Source organism: Corapipo altera, unplaced genomic scaffold (genome assembly GCF_003945725.1).
Source record: "Corapipo altera isolate COAL_440 unplaced genomic scaffold, ASM394572v1 63, whole genome shotgun sequence".
NCBI classification, from domain to species: Eukaryota; Metazoa; Chordata; class Aves; order Passeriformes; family Pipridae; genus Corapipo; species Corapipo altera.
Genome location: NW_020884928.1, coordinates 483029 through 499059, shown reverse-complemented (window position 1 = coordinate 499059; position 16031 = coordinate 483029). Strand labels below are relative to the sequence as shown.

Here is a 16031-nt window from a genome sequence, read left to right as displayed (position 1 = left end):
CCGCGTGACAGAGTCTGTAGCTCCTTTTGTAGTCACCAGAGAAAGTCAGGCATGTCCTAGAGTGGTTAAGCTGACAAGTCCTGCATGCTTCTACAAGGAGAGGAACTGCCTTTTGGATGAGTGCATTTCAGCTTCACTCCTTCTGTAAAACCAGCCTTTAGACAAGCCCCATTGTTTGGATTTGCACTTCCCCAGTCATACTTTTAAACTCGATAGGGAAGATTTCTGTTGCAGTAATTTAAATTACAGTGAATTATACTAAATTATTATCTTCATGTAGAAACACACACATAAAATGAATTATGTGTGTTGTGGACACGCTAGTAGTTGGAATTACTGTCTGAACTCTGAATCACAAAGAAATGGTGCTACAAAAGAGGAAGGTGCTTTGAAATGTTTCTTAATTGGTGAAGACAGAACAAAAGCAATGAGATTCTGAGCAGGCAAAAAAAGCTGTGAGGTGCCTGCTGTTACCACAGACTGCCCTATTTACTTATGAGATTCTGTGTTTTCTAGAGCCTCAGCTAAGTTTGCAGCAGTCAGTAGAAATACTTCTGTTGATATTATTGATCCCAAACTTAGGCCCTCTTTTTTCTCACTAGCTGAGTGAATGTTTCTGATCTCTAAATGTTATGTTTACCACTGCTCCTTGTGTATAATAAAGCAATGAATTGCAACTAAGTTTTCCCTATCAAAATGTTCTGTCTTGGTAAGCTACCTCTTGCGTTTGCTCCAAGAATCCTGGGCTCTTTGCTGACCAGCACCTTAAAGTTTTGTATGTAGATTAGCTTCGATTTTCCAAAAGGATCCTTCCATTTATTTGATTTTTTAACAGTTAAAGCTGTGTTATGGTGTTGCCAGGCCGTGAAGCTATAGTTGAAGCTCCTTTAGAATTTCTGTTTTAAATATGTCTAGATCTCAGTTGCTTTACAGAGCACTATTTGAAGTCACGGCTTGGTACCACTTCAGCTGTATAACCTTTTGAGGAGGAGATGTGGACAGGTGATACATTAATTTCTTCATTAGCAGCTTCATGGGGAGGTAAATCTATTATAACATAAAGAACGTGAATTATGGGATGGTGCAATATGAAGTTTACTTCAGGATGAGCTAGCAGGGGAATTCAGTTGTGCTATGCCCAGTAAACCTTTTTAACAGCACTGTCACCTACTTGCTTTTTTTCATTCTACTAGAGACAAAACAGTATTACAAATGTTTTAGAACAGAAAAAATCCTTCTTTGAGGGATTAGTTCTCTTTGTTCTTGTGTATGTAAAGCCTTGGTAGCTTCATTCAATTATGCTGAGTTTGAAAAAAGAAATTTAGAAAAAAGCAATAATGGCAGACTTGTGGCTTTTCCATTTTGGCCACAATATAAGGTGGAGATATGTTTATTCTGACTGAGAAAGATAAGAGTCTGTGAAGGCTGGCATTGCATAAGATGAAACAGGCAAACTTTTCCTCTGGCTATCTGTCTTGTCAGTGCTTGTGCGTGGCAAAGAAAATGGGAAGTTAAAAGCCAAACTGAAAGGGGAGAAGTCAGAAGCAACAAATAAACACCCGTGAGGCTGTGACTAATGCAACCCTGGAGGTGCTAGATGATACAAGAGAGCAAAATCAGAAATACCACATGGTTTGTCATCACTGAAGCTAAATAACTCAGGAATGATATCTGTTTCAGTGATACATTTTGTTCACGCTAAATTGAAAGCAATCAACTTTACCTAAAAGCATGGAGCATTGCTACAGTTTCTTATGGTTATGGATTGTCTTGTCCAGTTGTTAGGAAAAATAGGAGCCACAGTGCACATCTTTTTTCCATTTGAGATGAAATTAAAACCGCGCTGTGCAGACAGGAGCTGCATATTAAAGCATTTGGCCCATTGAAGAAAATAATTGAGTAACCTGTAAGTCTTTACAAGGACCTTCAAGTATTTGTGGTAGGTCTTAGGTGCTCCCAGTTGAATGTGCTCTCTGGCAGTAATAGTTGTGAAGGTACTGTAGGCAGAGGAGTTAATATGGTCACAGTTGATCCTGAGAGATAGTCAGTCTATGGAGTTCTTTCTTGGAGACAGAAGGCAGAGAAAGTGACTCTGGAAATGGCTGTATCAGGTAGATTCTCTTCTAACAGAGATCTCTTTTGAAAAGTTGAAGATGGAAGGAAATTTGAGTGAAAAAGCCCCAAAATCATTGCATTCACTTTCCTGAGAATAGAAAGGATGATGGAGCAGCAGGGTAAGGATAATGGGCTTAGGAGAGTATGCTTTACCTGGCTTGGGGTTCTGGTAGGTACCTGTATTTAGGAGAAATAATGTAAAAATGAAGGAAAAGTGCCAGGATAGCTGGCAGTTATTGAAAGACATTAAAAACACAATATCAAATTAGCTGATGCAGAGAAAAAAATAGAAGCGCAGTAAGAGGCAAGTGAGAATGCATCAGAGTCTGCTTCTTTTAATATTTCAGAATGCCTTCAAAGAGGAGAAACAAAAATGCTCAGCTAAGGCATTTAAGGATAACCTCTTAGGGGCTAATGTGGAGAGTGGTAAAGAAAAGGTTACTAGAGAAATGAGATACAAGAATATTTAGTGTATGCCTTTACAAAGTGAGGAAAAATAATGACCTAGGGAAATACAGACCAATCTGCTTAACTTTGATACCCACAACAATTTAATAGAAACCACTGTAGAAATACCCAGAACCCAGTAACATGATAAATGGTTGGTTTGGACTGGGTCAGAACAAATGGTATTAATAAAATCTCTTTGTTTAACAGGATAACTGCTGTAACAAGGAGAAAGCAATAGATGAGATGTGTCTTTTGTAAGGATTTTATATAGTCCCATGTGACATTCTTGTGAGGAAAATGTGGAAATACAGAAATTTCACATAAACAATAAAGCGAATAACCTCTTTCTCATAAAACTGGACTTAGTTTACTTTTGGGCTGGGAGAACCTCAGTGTGGGCATCTGCTTTTGGTCTGTTTCCTTAGTAGTAATTTGAGTAATGAAAAAAGTCCACAAAAATGTTGAAGTGGACACCTAGTTTAATTACAGGCACATTAGAGAATAGCATCAGATTCACAGTTGTGAATACCAGAGGAATTTTTTTGAATCACAGAAAGGTGATTCATACAAAGTACTGCTATCCATAGGAAGAATAAATGGGACATACCTGACCATGCTGTGGTTATACAGAAAGAGATTCTCTGCGAAGTGGAGATTGTTCTGTTCAGCTTTTCCCAGTGAAGACAAGACTTCCAAAGGAATTCTCTCTGGAATCTGGGGGCAAAACGTGTCACAAACGTCAGTAGCAAATTGGAGGCAATCTAAATTGAGAAAACGTGGCTAATTTCAAAATATTACAACAACTGAGTTTGTACAGCCTAAAAAAAAGGAGGAAAAATGATTTATCATGACAATAGTCTGACAGAGATGATGTTAAAGAGAAAATTATGGTAATTTATTATCAAATACTACTGGAGGGAAGGGCAAAAGTAATGCAATTTTGTTGGAAGCAAAAATATTTAGGTTAGATAGTAGGAAAAATGCTCTATCAGGCTAATGAAACACAGAAACAGGCTACTTAGAAAGATTGGAATCTCCCTCAGTGGGAGACTTTTAGGAGCGAGTTAGACAAATATCTAACATATCTGAAAGTACCAGGTCTCTATACATTACATATGCAGTGGACTAAGTAATTTCTTGAGGTCCCTTTTACTCCTCTGCTTCTGTAGTTTTATGATGATGAAACAGCAACAAATAAGAATCTTCTGTTCTTACAGCAGTCAGTACTACAAGGAAGGTACAGTCAGCTCAGAGACTGGCAGTGCTGCTGCACTGCATGCTTAGGGGAACAGGTCAGATTATTGATCTATTCTAAGAACAGGAAAAAAATTAGAGATTAGTGCCTGACATGGTTTTAGCATTCTTATGTGTGATAACATTAAAGCAGTGTTGAACTTTTTCATAAGTATGATTCACGCATGCCATAAGTTGTGCCTATGTGATGTGCTGCCCAGTCATTTATGTCTGTGCAGCCTGTAAAGATAGGGAAGGAAATAATTGTAATTGAGCCACTCTTTGCATTCAAGCTACTGAAGTAAGATGAAAGCACCTTAACAACTGCAGGATGCAAGCAAACATTACCTGACAGCTTAGTACAGGTGTATAAGTCCAGAGCAGCTGGATGATTAAAGGCTGTAATGGCCCCAACAAAAGCGCAATTGAGAGTTTTCTTGAAAGGGAAGCTCATACTGAATCCTTATCCAATGGGCATCAGAAGAGCTGAAGAGGAAAAATATATCAACTGGGTCAGATGAAGAGTGACTAAGACCTAAAAAGAACACCAGCATGATTGTGATGTGATAGCAATTTTAACTGACATTTCATGTGTTAGGATAATTTTTTTTTTTTCTGAAGTTAGCTTAGCATACTAATAGCTCAGTTAAAGTAGCACGGGGTTGTGGCAGATGGGTGGGTGGAGGACTGCATGTCATCCCAGTATGAATCTTTGCCTTTTTGAGTACCAGAAAATCATAAGGGAGGAGCCCTTTGCTACTACTGTAGAAGAGTCATAATCACCTCTTTTGATGCAGCTATGTATGGCCATCAGGGCTACAGCTATCTTTTCACATGGTTCAAGCCTTCTGCAAAATTACTCTTTCCATTGGTTTAGGCATGCAGTATTTCCTTAGTTCTTTACCACTCTTTCTTCTGTCTGAATATCCAAACTAGGAACTGAATATTTTAAAATTCAAGTATTCTGAATCATATAGAAGTACATCATGGAAGGGACCTTTGGAAGTTATTTGGTCCAGCCCCCTGCTCAAAGATTATTAATTGCAATGTTACAGATTTGCCTTTTCAATTCAAGTTTGAGTATCTCCAAGGATGGACATTACACAGACTTACTGTGTGATCTATTCCAGTGCTTAACTCAGTGGGAATTTTTTTCCTGTATGTCCAATAGGAATCTACTATCTTGCAGCTGGGAATTGTTGCCTCTCATCCTTTGCTGTCTTCCACGGGGAAGATGTCTCTGTCTTCTCCACCCCTTCTTAGGTAGCCTCAAGGGTTCAGTTTACCCTCCTTTTAGTTGCTTGTTGTTGCAGGTAATCTTTGCGTTCTATTAGTGCAGGCACGGAAAATACTGCTGGTAAAGAAAATACCTGTAAATCGCAAGAGAACAATAGAAGAAGTGACTAACATTACATTGATGAAAATTGCTCATGTACAAAGTTAATCAAGATGACATTTCTAAATAGCTGCCTTGTGGGAGGATCACTGTTATCTTCCCTTCCTGTGTCTGATAGTCTGGACATCATAAGAATCTGTCCTTTTAAATCAAGTATATTCAAAGCTTAAAAGAGGGTTTCTATCTGATACAAGCCACAAGAAATACATCTGCGTATGCAATAGAGAATGTGTGTGAATGTGTGGGGTTTTTTTAGTGTGGGAGAGAGAAATAGAATTATTACTCTCTCCTTCCAGAAGAGCCCCTGTCTCATGAGAGGTGAAAGGTCATTTGATTTGGTGAGTTACTTTGATCTTTAGAGTAGGAAGCAGTCCTGTAGCAGAGCTCAGATAGAAATGTAGCTTCTGCTGTATGTCTGTGTCCTGAGTTCTCTGTTCATTTGTTGGTCTCTGCTTATAGTGCCCTTTATCAAGGTATTCTGAGGAGACTTTACCAAATGATGCAGAGTAATGACACAGACTGATTAGCTATTTGGTCATGTGAGTTCACAGTCCTTGCAACAAAATAATAGCTATCAGCATCTCCCTTCTCTAGATACTCATTGAAAACTAGGAAGATCTTTTTTAAAAGTTGTCTCTACCTTCATGATTTCTTGGGATCCAAGCATTACAGGTAGCTTAACTCAAACACAGTGATTATGGTAAGAGGCTACACAGTTTTTTTAATGTGGGCAGCATACTACTAAGAAGCAGCAGAGATCATAATTATAAACTGCAATATTTAACAATACCCCAGGAAACTTTCAGTTTGACAGTACTGCTTAATAATGTTTATCCCATAATCTCTCATTAAAGGATTGTATAAGTTAAAGTAATGTGATTTTTTTAATGATTTAGGTTTTTTTACTCCTTTAAGTTTCTACGTCATGGGCTAGATCCTAGTCAACATCCCCAATAGTAATTTATCTCCCCCTCTATTCAGATTCCCAAGCAAGCGTGGTCCAGCACTGCAGTATTGTAACTTTCTGTAGCTTCTTCTTTTGAGAGGGAAGAGAAGAGCCTGACTCATTCTGAGAGGGACTTTTTGAGGTGTTTGTGATACATTTCCATTGAATAGACATGCAATTTGATACCCTGAGTCAGGAGAAAAAATCACCGTTTCAGCTTCAATTATGTGCATGGTTATAGGGACATGTGGCAGCTTCACCTGCAAAAAATAGATGGTAGAAGTAGGAAATTGGACCAGATACAACATTTTACCCATGAAGATAAAAATAGAACAAGGTTAATACTAGCCTGTGTCATCCTTGTCGTCATCGTTCCCCCCTCTCACCCACACAGCATAGAGCACGCACATACAGTGTCTGCCATAATCTCCTTTTCTAATTGTGGTTGTATTCCAATAATCCCTTTTCCTCCTTATAGCTGCTTGCATTCTAATACCTAGCCTTTTTTTCTCTCTTCCTCTTATACTGGTGGTCTCAGAAAAGTACTAATTGTCTGATATAAGTAGAAGTACAACTCTTTAGCACAGAAATAGGAAAAGTTGCCCTGTGTGTATGCAAGAATGTATGTCTGTGACATTCTCAGCTGAACTCTATCTAAGTAGCCACTCTGCCTTGGGAATTGGAGGAGGATTTCCACGATGATATGGCTGACTTCTGTGTTCTTTATTTCAAGACCTGTTTAGCTGACCTTTTACATACCAGCTTCAGTTTTGGTTCAGTTTAAAATAATCAGAGTTTTAGTATCTTACATTACCTGATATTTTAGATAACTGTTATCTCATAATGTAGATATTTATCTCATAATAGGGATTTATATATTATGAGAGTAGTAGAAAAATTAGTTAAAGCAACATGTTTAAGAACGTAAAAATTAACATTGCTGACTGAGGCAAATAAATTCAGTATTGGCTTTACTGCCTAAACATTAAAGAAGATGGTTTCTGAGATACAGTTTCTCCCTTCATCTGCCTACAAAAAGAATATATTTCTTTCTGTGTTGGTTTTTTTACCTTGAACAGAAAGGCTAATAGGTATCCAGTTCTGTAAAGAAAAAAGAGAATCCATCTGTAAGAAGCAACATTTAAATATCAGATAATGAAGAAAAATTATTTGAAGAATATCGTATGTGTAATTTAATTCAGAGTTGATTTGTTACTAGTCTGACAGTTTCAGTGCCCTGAATTAAAGGGCATTAAATTAACCAGAATTGTTATAATCCTTTTAGTTTGATTAAATATTTTGGCGATGTGGCAAAATTAAAACAATAGAGACCCTGAAAAGATAATGTCATTGTAAAAAAATAACTAACTTGATAAAGTCAGTGGAGAAGGCAGACCAGCATGGCTAATGACAGTAAATGGAATCCTGCTTGGGAATCTGATCCTTATCCAGCAAAGCCCTTAATCTCTCATTTAAACATACGAGTTCTTCTCTCTCTAAGCATGCACATTGTCCCACTTAGGTAAGGGTGAGGTTAAGTGAGTTCCAAGATTGTTGCCATAGAGCTCAGCATCTGTCAGACCTGAGCCCTGGCTGACCTGATGAGGGAACCCATCTTGCAGCAAGAGTTATGTATTGAATGGTATTTGTGTAGGCATTCATGTGGTGCAAGTTCAGTGCAACCCAGGGGTTCCAAAGGTAATCAGAGAATTATTGTTATGTTTGGTTACAAAGGGATATAAAATCCTTTATACTGTAAGGTGCAAGTCTTTTTGTAATTGCAGCACAGGAAAAAAAATGTAGAGGTATAGAAGAACATATTAAAAATATACAAAAGATTCTGATGTCTGGAATTCTGCAGTTGAAAGGTTTTATGGATAAATTATGCCCCAATTTAAATATACTTCAAAAGTAGTGAAAAGGAATTACTGTTTTGTGCTGCATTTTTAAAGTGTCTTACATGGGTATTTAGTTTCATGTGAAAATCTACTGGATGATACAATATAAAAGTTACAATTTGTTTTACTGTTTTATCAGAAACAGCTATGCCTTTACAGAGGCAATGGCTCTTCAATCAATGAGTATTGTCAGGTGCATTATGGATAGTTTAAGGGCTTAAGTACCATCTTTGCAGGTATGTAACAGCTATAGAGGTAGTCACTAAAGTTTCATTGTTGCTTCTTTCTGTGGAAAAATTTTAAATTATAAAAATGAACATACCAAGTACTGCAGGTCTAAACTAATCAACTGGCAACGTGCACTATCCTTTTCAGAGAGCAAGGCCAGACCTGTTCTTCCTGCATGTACAGGACAGGATGAGGGTTTGCAGGAGTCTAGCTGGACCTTAGACAGGAGAGAGGATTGTCCCGAGTAGTTTGTAGCTCTGCATCTGGAACAAGAAGCTGATAGGGTTGATGCTACAAGAGCTATAGTCTTACACCAATGGCACACTTTGTTTCAGTGGGAGATGAGACCTTTCTTTCCACAGTGCTTCATCATCTTCTGTGATGCCCATCCCTTGTGTATCACATCTTTCTACACCAGGAGTTAAGTGCTGCTGGGCAAAAAGGGCATCTTTCCCCTTGGCAGGGACATTTCTCTGCTGCCTGCATTCTGATGGCTTAAATCCATTTTATGTTGTATGTAGCTTTTGTACCTGAGAATTGATGCTGTAATAATCTGCATTGCTGGTGAGATGCACATGATGAATATCAGAAGCAATTAGTGTGCCCTACAAAACAAGCCTTCACAAAAAATTTATTGCACTGTAAACTGTTTCTGTCTCAGTGAAAAGCAATCGTGTATGCAAGAAAAAAAAGAGATAGACTGCTGTACTTGTGTTTGGACAAGAAGAATTAAATGTAGAAAGTAGCAAACAAGAATTGGCAAAAGTTGCTGTGTATGTTGTTTGTATAAATGGTAGACATAAGGACAAATTTGTGGATTGCCAGTTTACTAGGAGATCATTTGGCTGCAGATACAAAAACTACTGAAAACCAGGTGGCTACTTCAATACTCTCTAATTCCTTTCTGTGTTTCCTTGATGTTTTGTAGCTGTGCAATGGGGGATCCGTGACTGATCTTGTGAAGGGATTTCTGAAGAGAGGCGAAAGGATGAATGAACTTATAATTGCTTACATTTTACGTGAAGCTCTGATGGTAAGATAAACTTTCAGTGAAAGTCAACATTCAGCTCATATTTTTTTCCTTAAATGAATGAAGATCATGTCCCCCCTAATACAGGTCACTATCTTCTATTATAGCAGTGTTTATTGAAATCAAGGTGATGTGTAGTTCAAATGGTTCTTTTTGAGCAGGCAAGGTAAAGAACAGCTAATCTGTTTTTTTCATTATTAAGAGAATGAACCATTTCTGACTGTTGATCAGTTTTCTTAGTAAATACAGTTAAACATCAAAATTGCTTCTCTTTTGAGAAGTAGCAGAAACATAATTAAAATACTGTCCAACTTCTTGTGTCTGGATCCAAACTATTTTATAGTAAAATATCCACAAATCTAGTGAATTCAAACACCACTGCAAGAATTTTTTTGCTCATCAGGATCAAGTGTCTTTATTTATCATTTTCTTGTAACTGAAACTTTACTTTCTCCAATGAAATTTAGGCCTTAGCAGCTTTCTTTATGTTCTAAAGGTATAATGTAGGTTTATAGTGCTGTTTTTTGTTTTTATCTTAAAATTTCTGTTTGACATAAAGTGGAGCAATTAAAAAATATCTGTTCCCTGTGGTGTGCCAAATAGTTTTCCAGTAAGAATGACATCTCTGTGGTTTTGCATTAAAAAATGTTTTAATTTTTTTCATACTTTTCTACCACTTTATTGTTTCTGCAAATGTATTACTGAGGACAGAGCTGTTATTAAAAAGTTCATGTTTACATCTCACCATCCAGGGACTTCAGCATTTGCATGAAAACAAAACTATCCACCGTGATATTAAGGGAAATAATATCCTTTTGACCACTGAAGGAGGAGTCAAGCTTGTAGATTTTGGTATGTTATGTTTACTTATATATACAAACAATGTTTTACATCTGAAGTATGGAAAGTAAAATAGAGTAAACAAACTAGAAAAGATTAACTATATTAATTTTTTGTTGAGGTTTTGAGTTCTTCATTAAAAATCACTTGGATAACCAAAGTTTCTTTTTTTAACCTGATACACATGTTAATAATTTTAGTAATGCTGTTTCAGTTGTATGGCTGACAAATAGAAATTATAATATAGTAGTGGTAAGTGCCCAGTGCTTTGGGGCACACTGTAAGTGAGGTGGCAAAATGAGTTAATAGGATTCCAAATGAGGTTGATGTTTAGTTCCTCCAGGACCATGCACTGGGACTCATTGAAATTAGGAGCTGATAGGAAAAAGCTTCATGTTGTATAAGAGAACACTTAGAACTTATTTAAGTACATATACTCAGATGCATGTATTTCATTAGTTTGATTTCAAACAAAACAAGAGATAGTTGAAGGCAGTAGAGGGAGGAATATTATATAGGTAATCCCCACTTTCCAAAGTCTGGAAAGACTAACAGATTTTGGCAAATCTTAATCTACAAATTGGCATTAAAAGGGTCTGTTCAAGTCTCTTAGGCCTAAAGTGATTCTTGAATGCTGTCACCTGGTGTCACCACTAAAAGGGAAAAGGAGACACAGGTAAGTGGATGGAACCTGTTATCAGCCATGCTACAGTGATTTGCCTTAAAAGTGTATTGACTTCCGTTTTATGTGAGGGGTATAAAAATTGCAATGCCTATTGTTATGAACTATTATCTTCTGATAGCACACTGTCTTCTTATGTTTAAATTTATTTTATTGGTCACTATTTTACAGCACAGCAGACACAGTAAATATAATATTCCATTCAGCAGATGGAAAATCTTTATTTTTCCTTTACTCTCCTATTTTTTAATGAGATTAAACAATTGTTATGTATCAATTGAATCAAACTAATAATTTTAACTACCTTTAGTATAGTATCTTCCTGACAGTAGATAGGATTTATGCAACTCTCATTACTTCACACACAGAATCCCCACAGCTGTTAGGATTAGTAATTCTTCTGAAATGTCACGTATTTCTGTTATATTTCTCAGATAAAATCTTTCATTGGAAAGTCTGGAAGTTTAATGTGAGGCAAAAATCAATATTTTTGCCCACAGGCTTTTAATGTGTTGTGGATACTAATTTTTTAAGGTGTTGAAGGCAATTAGAGCTGCATAGGATCAATGCTTCTGAAAACTAATTCACTTATGCAGATGTCAAAACATACAAGCTGTAGGGATGAGGACCTGAATTCTTTATTCCCCAGGTACTGCAATCTGCTGATAAGGCTGTAATTGAAAAATAATCTTAAATTCTTGTGGGAAAATTGCCATACCAAAACACAGATTAGACTGTGTACAAGAAACAAATATACTTACACACACATTTATGTGGGTTCAAAAGGGGCCTGCAATACCTGCAGCAGTCCTTTCTCTCAAAGGAATATGAAAATGGCACCTTAACTTAGGAATGGATTGACATTTTCCCTGGTTTTTTTTTTTTAATTTCTCAAAAAAAACACACCCCAATCTTAAGCCAATAATTAGTAGTTTCAAGTGGAAAAAATTTATACAGTCTTCACAAAATCACCATGGAAGCTATACCAGTCACCCTTCAAGCTGCTGTTTAAGGTATTCAGCTGGGATTTGGGGGATTTGTGTCTTCTACTTAAGAGGATTTAAACCCACATTAATCAGATTCCGAGATAATTTTTTAGCCAGGAATGTGAGTTGATCAAAATCTCTCATGTTGGCACCGCTACAGACTGTTGTACATAAACATTTATTGGATCGGGGATTGAAACTCATAGCCATCTTTTATTGTACAAGCCTGTGAATTGGCTTCAGAATAAGATAGATGCACAGGCACAGTCTCCTTTTTACCCAGTAAATACTCAGAGGAAGAAAAATTTTTAGTTTAGAGTGAACAAATTATTACATGGGGCCAAACAAACAAAACCAACCCAAATAATCACATCATCCTTTCTAGTGTGCACACAGGTTTTCTGTTGTGGAGAGGGGAGCAGAGGCAGTGAACCAAAGATTCCTTCAACCACTAAACACACATGACCAAGGAAGTGAGCCCTTCCCAAGATAATTTTGTCTGTACCATTCTCCTGCATGCTGGATGCTGCTGAGATGTTCCTGAAGAAGCCTTTGCTGTTCTCCCCTGATTCTTTTTATGGTGGTTTTCTTCTGAATAGGGACATAAAACCTGTATCTGAAAGATGGGCCTGTGAAGTGTCTTATGGAACACGAAACTAGGAAAGGACCTGTTCTCAGTCTGTGTGTGTTGTGCAATCATTTAACTTGAACTTGTGCCTTTGTCTTTTCTTTAACTATATTTAGGAAATTTTTAAGAGTCATAATTGAAAAAAAACCCACATTAATTAAATCACTTCTGAAAATGGCTTTTCTTTCCTTCATTGTTTTTGTGCTCTTTCAATTTGGTGTGTGGTGTACTGCCATTGTGAGATCTTCCTTGCACAGCAGTACCAAATTTTCAGAAGCTTTATTTTGTCACAGTTTATACGCATTGCCTTACAGTCATTGTACCATAAGTATTTATGTGTGCCAGGACCATATTTTTTGAACACTAAAGAGTCCGTAATGGATAACCTTCACAACACCTTTATGGAGAACTGAATTACTTTGATTCCCAGTTAACAGCTGGGGATCTGAAACTTTGAGAGACTGAGTTGCTTGAGGTGACACATCAGGTGTGTGGAAAAGCTCTCCCAAAGTCCAGGCTAACAGTCTGAACTGTTCACTTTTCTAGAGGTACTGATAGTTAAAGAAATGAGAAAGACTTTGAAAGAATACCATGGCTGTGCCTCACCCACATTGTTTTGAAAAGTGAAATTTTTGCTTTCCTTAGAATTCTGCTGTATCATTACTTAATCACCCCAGTAATATTCTCATGTCTAAGAAACACCCAATACCAGTATAGATTAATGATGAAATCAAGTCCAATACCTGGAGGGAGCCCACAAGAAAGTCAGAGAGAGACTATTTACAATAGCATATAGTAACAGGATAAGAGGGAATGGTGGTGAGGCAGGAGCAGGTTGCCCAGAGAGCTGTGGGTGCCCCATCCCTGGAAGTGTCCAAGGCCAGGTTGGATGGAGCTCTGAGCAACCTGCTCTAGTGAAAGGTGTCCCTGCCCATGGCAGAGGGTTTGGAACTAGATGACCTTTAAGGTCCCTTCCAAACCAGGCCATTCTATGATTCTATAACATCTCCACATCAAAGCTTCTGCAGCTTAATTGCTTATCAAGGAGCTGCCAGATAAAGTTTTAGTTTAAACTGTTCAAGCCACAAGAATTTTGAAATACTGTTACCAGTGATGCATTCTCTCTCCTCACATCCATCCAGCAGAGAGAAACAAAATAAGTTTTATTTTCTACAGATAATGAGTAGCAGCCAAAGGGATCTGCTGTAAGTACATCCCCTGATCACAGATTCGGTCCCTAAATTCATTAAACTTCTAAATGCATTAATAGTCCATATTTTCTTTGTAAGAGAAGAAGGCTGACTGAAAGCAGTCTCACTACCTGAACATTCGTGGGAATTAGCTGTTAAACTGTTCTGATAGAAAACCTTTGAGGTAGAATCTTATGCCTACAAATCACAGCAATTATGCTCCAAGCAAGGAGCATCCTCTATCATATCATATAGTAGCATTATATTCAAGTGTAGCTGCTGTGTTTTCAGTACAAGATAGGGATTTGATAGAAAAATATACATTTAAATTAAATTCCCTGCAGCACTTTCAAGAGTGACTGCTATATAATCTATTGTATAAAAAGAACTGGAGGCAAGCAAGGTGTGAATTAAATTCCTTTTTGATAAATATTCTTAATTATATTCACAGTCGCTTATTAGTGTTCTGGGAAGGAACTCTTTTACATCCATTTCACAGAACTCTGGTTGTATGCAGTGGGTTGATGTTAAAGACACAGGTTTCAAATGAAATTTTAGCCTCTAAAGGTGCAGAAAAGCACCTTATGAAATTTTAAAAAACTTTTGGCATGTAAATCGAAATAATTGCTATAATTGCTACCTAAATATCTGTCAGTGTCTGATCTTTTTCATCAGTTAAAAAGCTGGCCTGAAGTCACTTGCACACCTCATCTGTAATAAAAATTCATATATTCATCTGCATCTTATAGTGTGTAACCAATTTCATAGGAAGCTGAGGGTTTAACATCTGCTTCTACTGACAGATACTTGCTTCTTTGAATAGTCCCTCTCAATTCAGTTTCTTTTCTTAAAATCAGGATGCTGCACAGGGCCTTTCATGTATTAATGTTCGTGTAAGACAGTTCTATAATGTGCTGTTCCAAAATGGGAGAAAAGAAACTTAGCTGTATTATTATTGTTATTATTTTAACTTTGGTCTGAGAAAGTCCAAGTGACATTTCGTTTTGAAAGATTTGAAGTTATTTCTGAAATCCCCTGCCATTACAGCGAGTCTGAGAGTTTGAAAGTCAGAGCTTTTCGTGCTTATATGTTATTGAATGAAGAGAATCCTAGAGGACACAACTTGCTATCAGCAAACTGGACCAAGAAGCTGATGTGTCAGGAGTCATGGAAGAAGGAAACATTTTTCCACTAAAAGTTTTGAAACCCTACAGTCACATGGCAAGTGATTCTTTTAACTACAATGAGGAGACTGTAACACTGATGGAAAATTTGTTTTCAGCTATGTTTTTGAGGGTTGACCTTGTGGGCTGATCATCTTGACCAAGAGCACAGGTAGCTCATACTTTTTTGGGCCTACTGAAGCCTGCTGTCAGAGACTAGAAATATCTCAGGATGAGCAGCTGTTGCCTTGGAAATGTCCAGAAAAAATGTAAGTGTAAATTAAATTCCACTACTTTGGAAATGCATAGTTTTCCAGAAGCACTTTCTTGCTGAAGGCCATGCCTTTCTATGCGTCAAATAAAAACATGTAGTTAGACTTCTGATGTTATTACTATGAAAGATCATTGGGAAAAAGAAGAAGTAAGACAGTTAGATGGATTTTAGAAATATTCAAGTTCCCACAAGGAAAATGTAAGAGGACTCATTAAATCTTTAGAATTCAAGCCTATTTCTAACTATGTGAGATCCCATGATTCCCCATAGTTTGCTCAGTACTGTAACTGTGGGAAAGGCAATATTGAAAAGGATTGGCACTGTCCATTCTCAGTTGTTTCTCAGGCATTTTCTTAGTGGTACCTAAAACTCTCCATCATTAGAGGCTCTGGATAAGCAGTGCATAAGAAACATCTTAGCTTTTAATAGGTAAAGCAGATTCCAGTGAAAGACATGGAAAAAAGGTAACGCAATCTCACTGCTGCTGGCAGATGGTGGAAAATTACAAGCTGTGCTGCATGCAGTTAATAGAATACTGACTTCAAGGGTTCCTTTAGTACTGTGGATAAATAGATTGCATAATTAAACATGTATTGTAATATTAATGAAATATATAGTGAAAGTAAGGTGATTTTTGTACTTCAAGCATGCTTAGTTTCCATTTTTCTGCTTTTGTTTCAGTGTTGGATTTAAAAGTTTTGTTTGAATATTGTCTTGCCATTCCAAATGCAGTTTCAGGTATACCAGTTTGCATGCAACTAGCACAGTTTTATCATGGATAGTAGCCTGAGTCAGTTAGAGATTTAACCTGAGTATTACTCATTGGGGAAAAAATGGATTGGGAGAGAACACGATATTGCTTTATTTAGACTCTGAAAACTGACATTACTTTGTTTAATACTTTAACTATTTCTTTCGTCTAACTTGGAAACTGCAAGTAGACAGAGGTCAGCTTTTGTGTTTGGAGTGTAA

At 37.1% G+C, this 16031-nt stretch overlaps 1 protein-coding gene across 5 annotated transcripts in view; it reads left to right on the top strand.

The window, feature by feature from the left end:
• The window catches only part of MYO3A (myosin IIIA), a 119669-nt gene that overhangs the window by 22690 nt on the left and 80948 nt on the right, over positions 1-16031 (top strand). For all 5 annotated transcript variants that reach the window (XM_027658814.1, XM_027658816.1, XM_027658818.1 and 2 more), the window contains exons 5-6: positions 9195-9299; positions 10049-10148. In XM_027658814.1, the coding sequence (XP_027514615.1) occupies positions 9195-9299; positions 10049-10148 (205 nt within the window). The remainder of the gene's footprint in view (positions 1-9194; positions 9300-10048; positions 10149-16031) is intronic.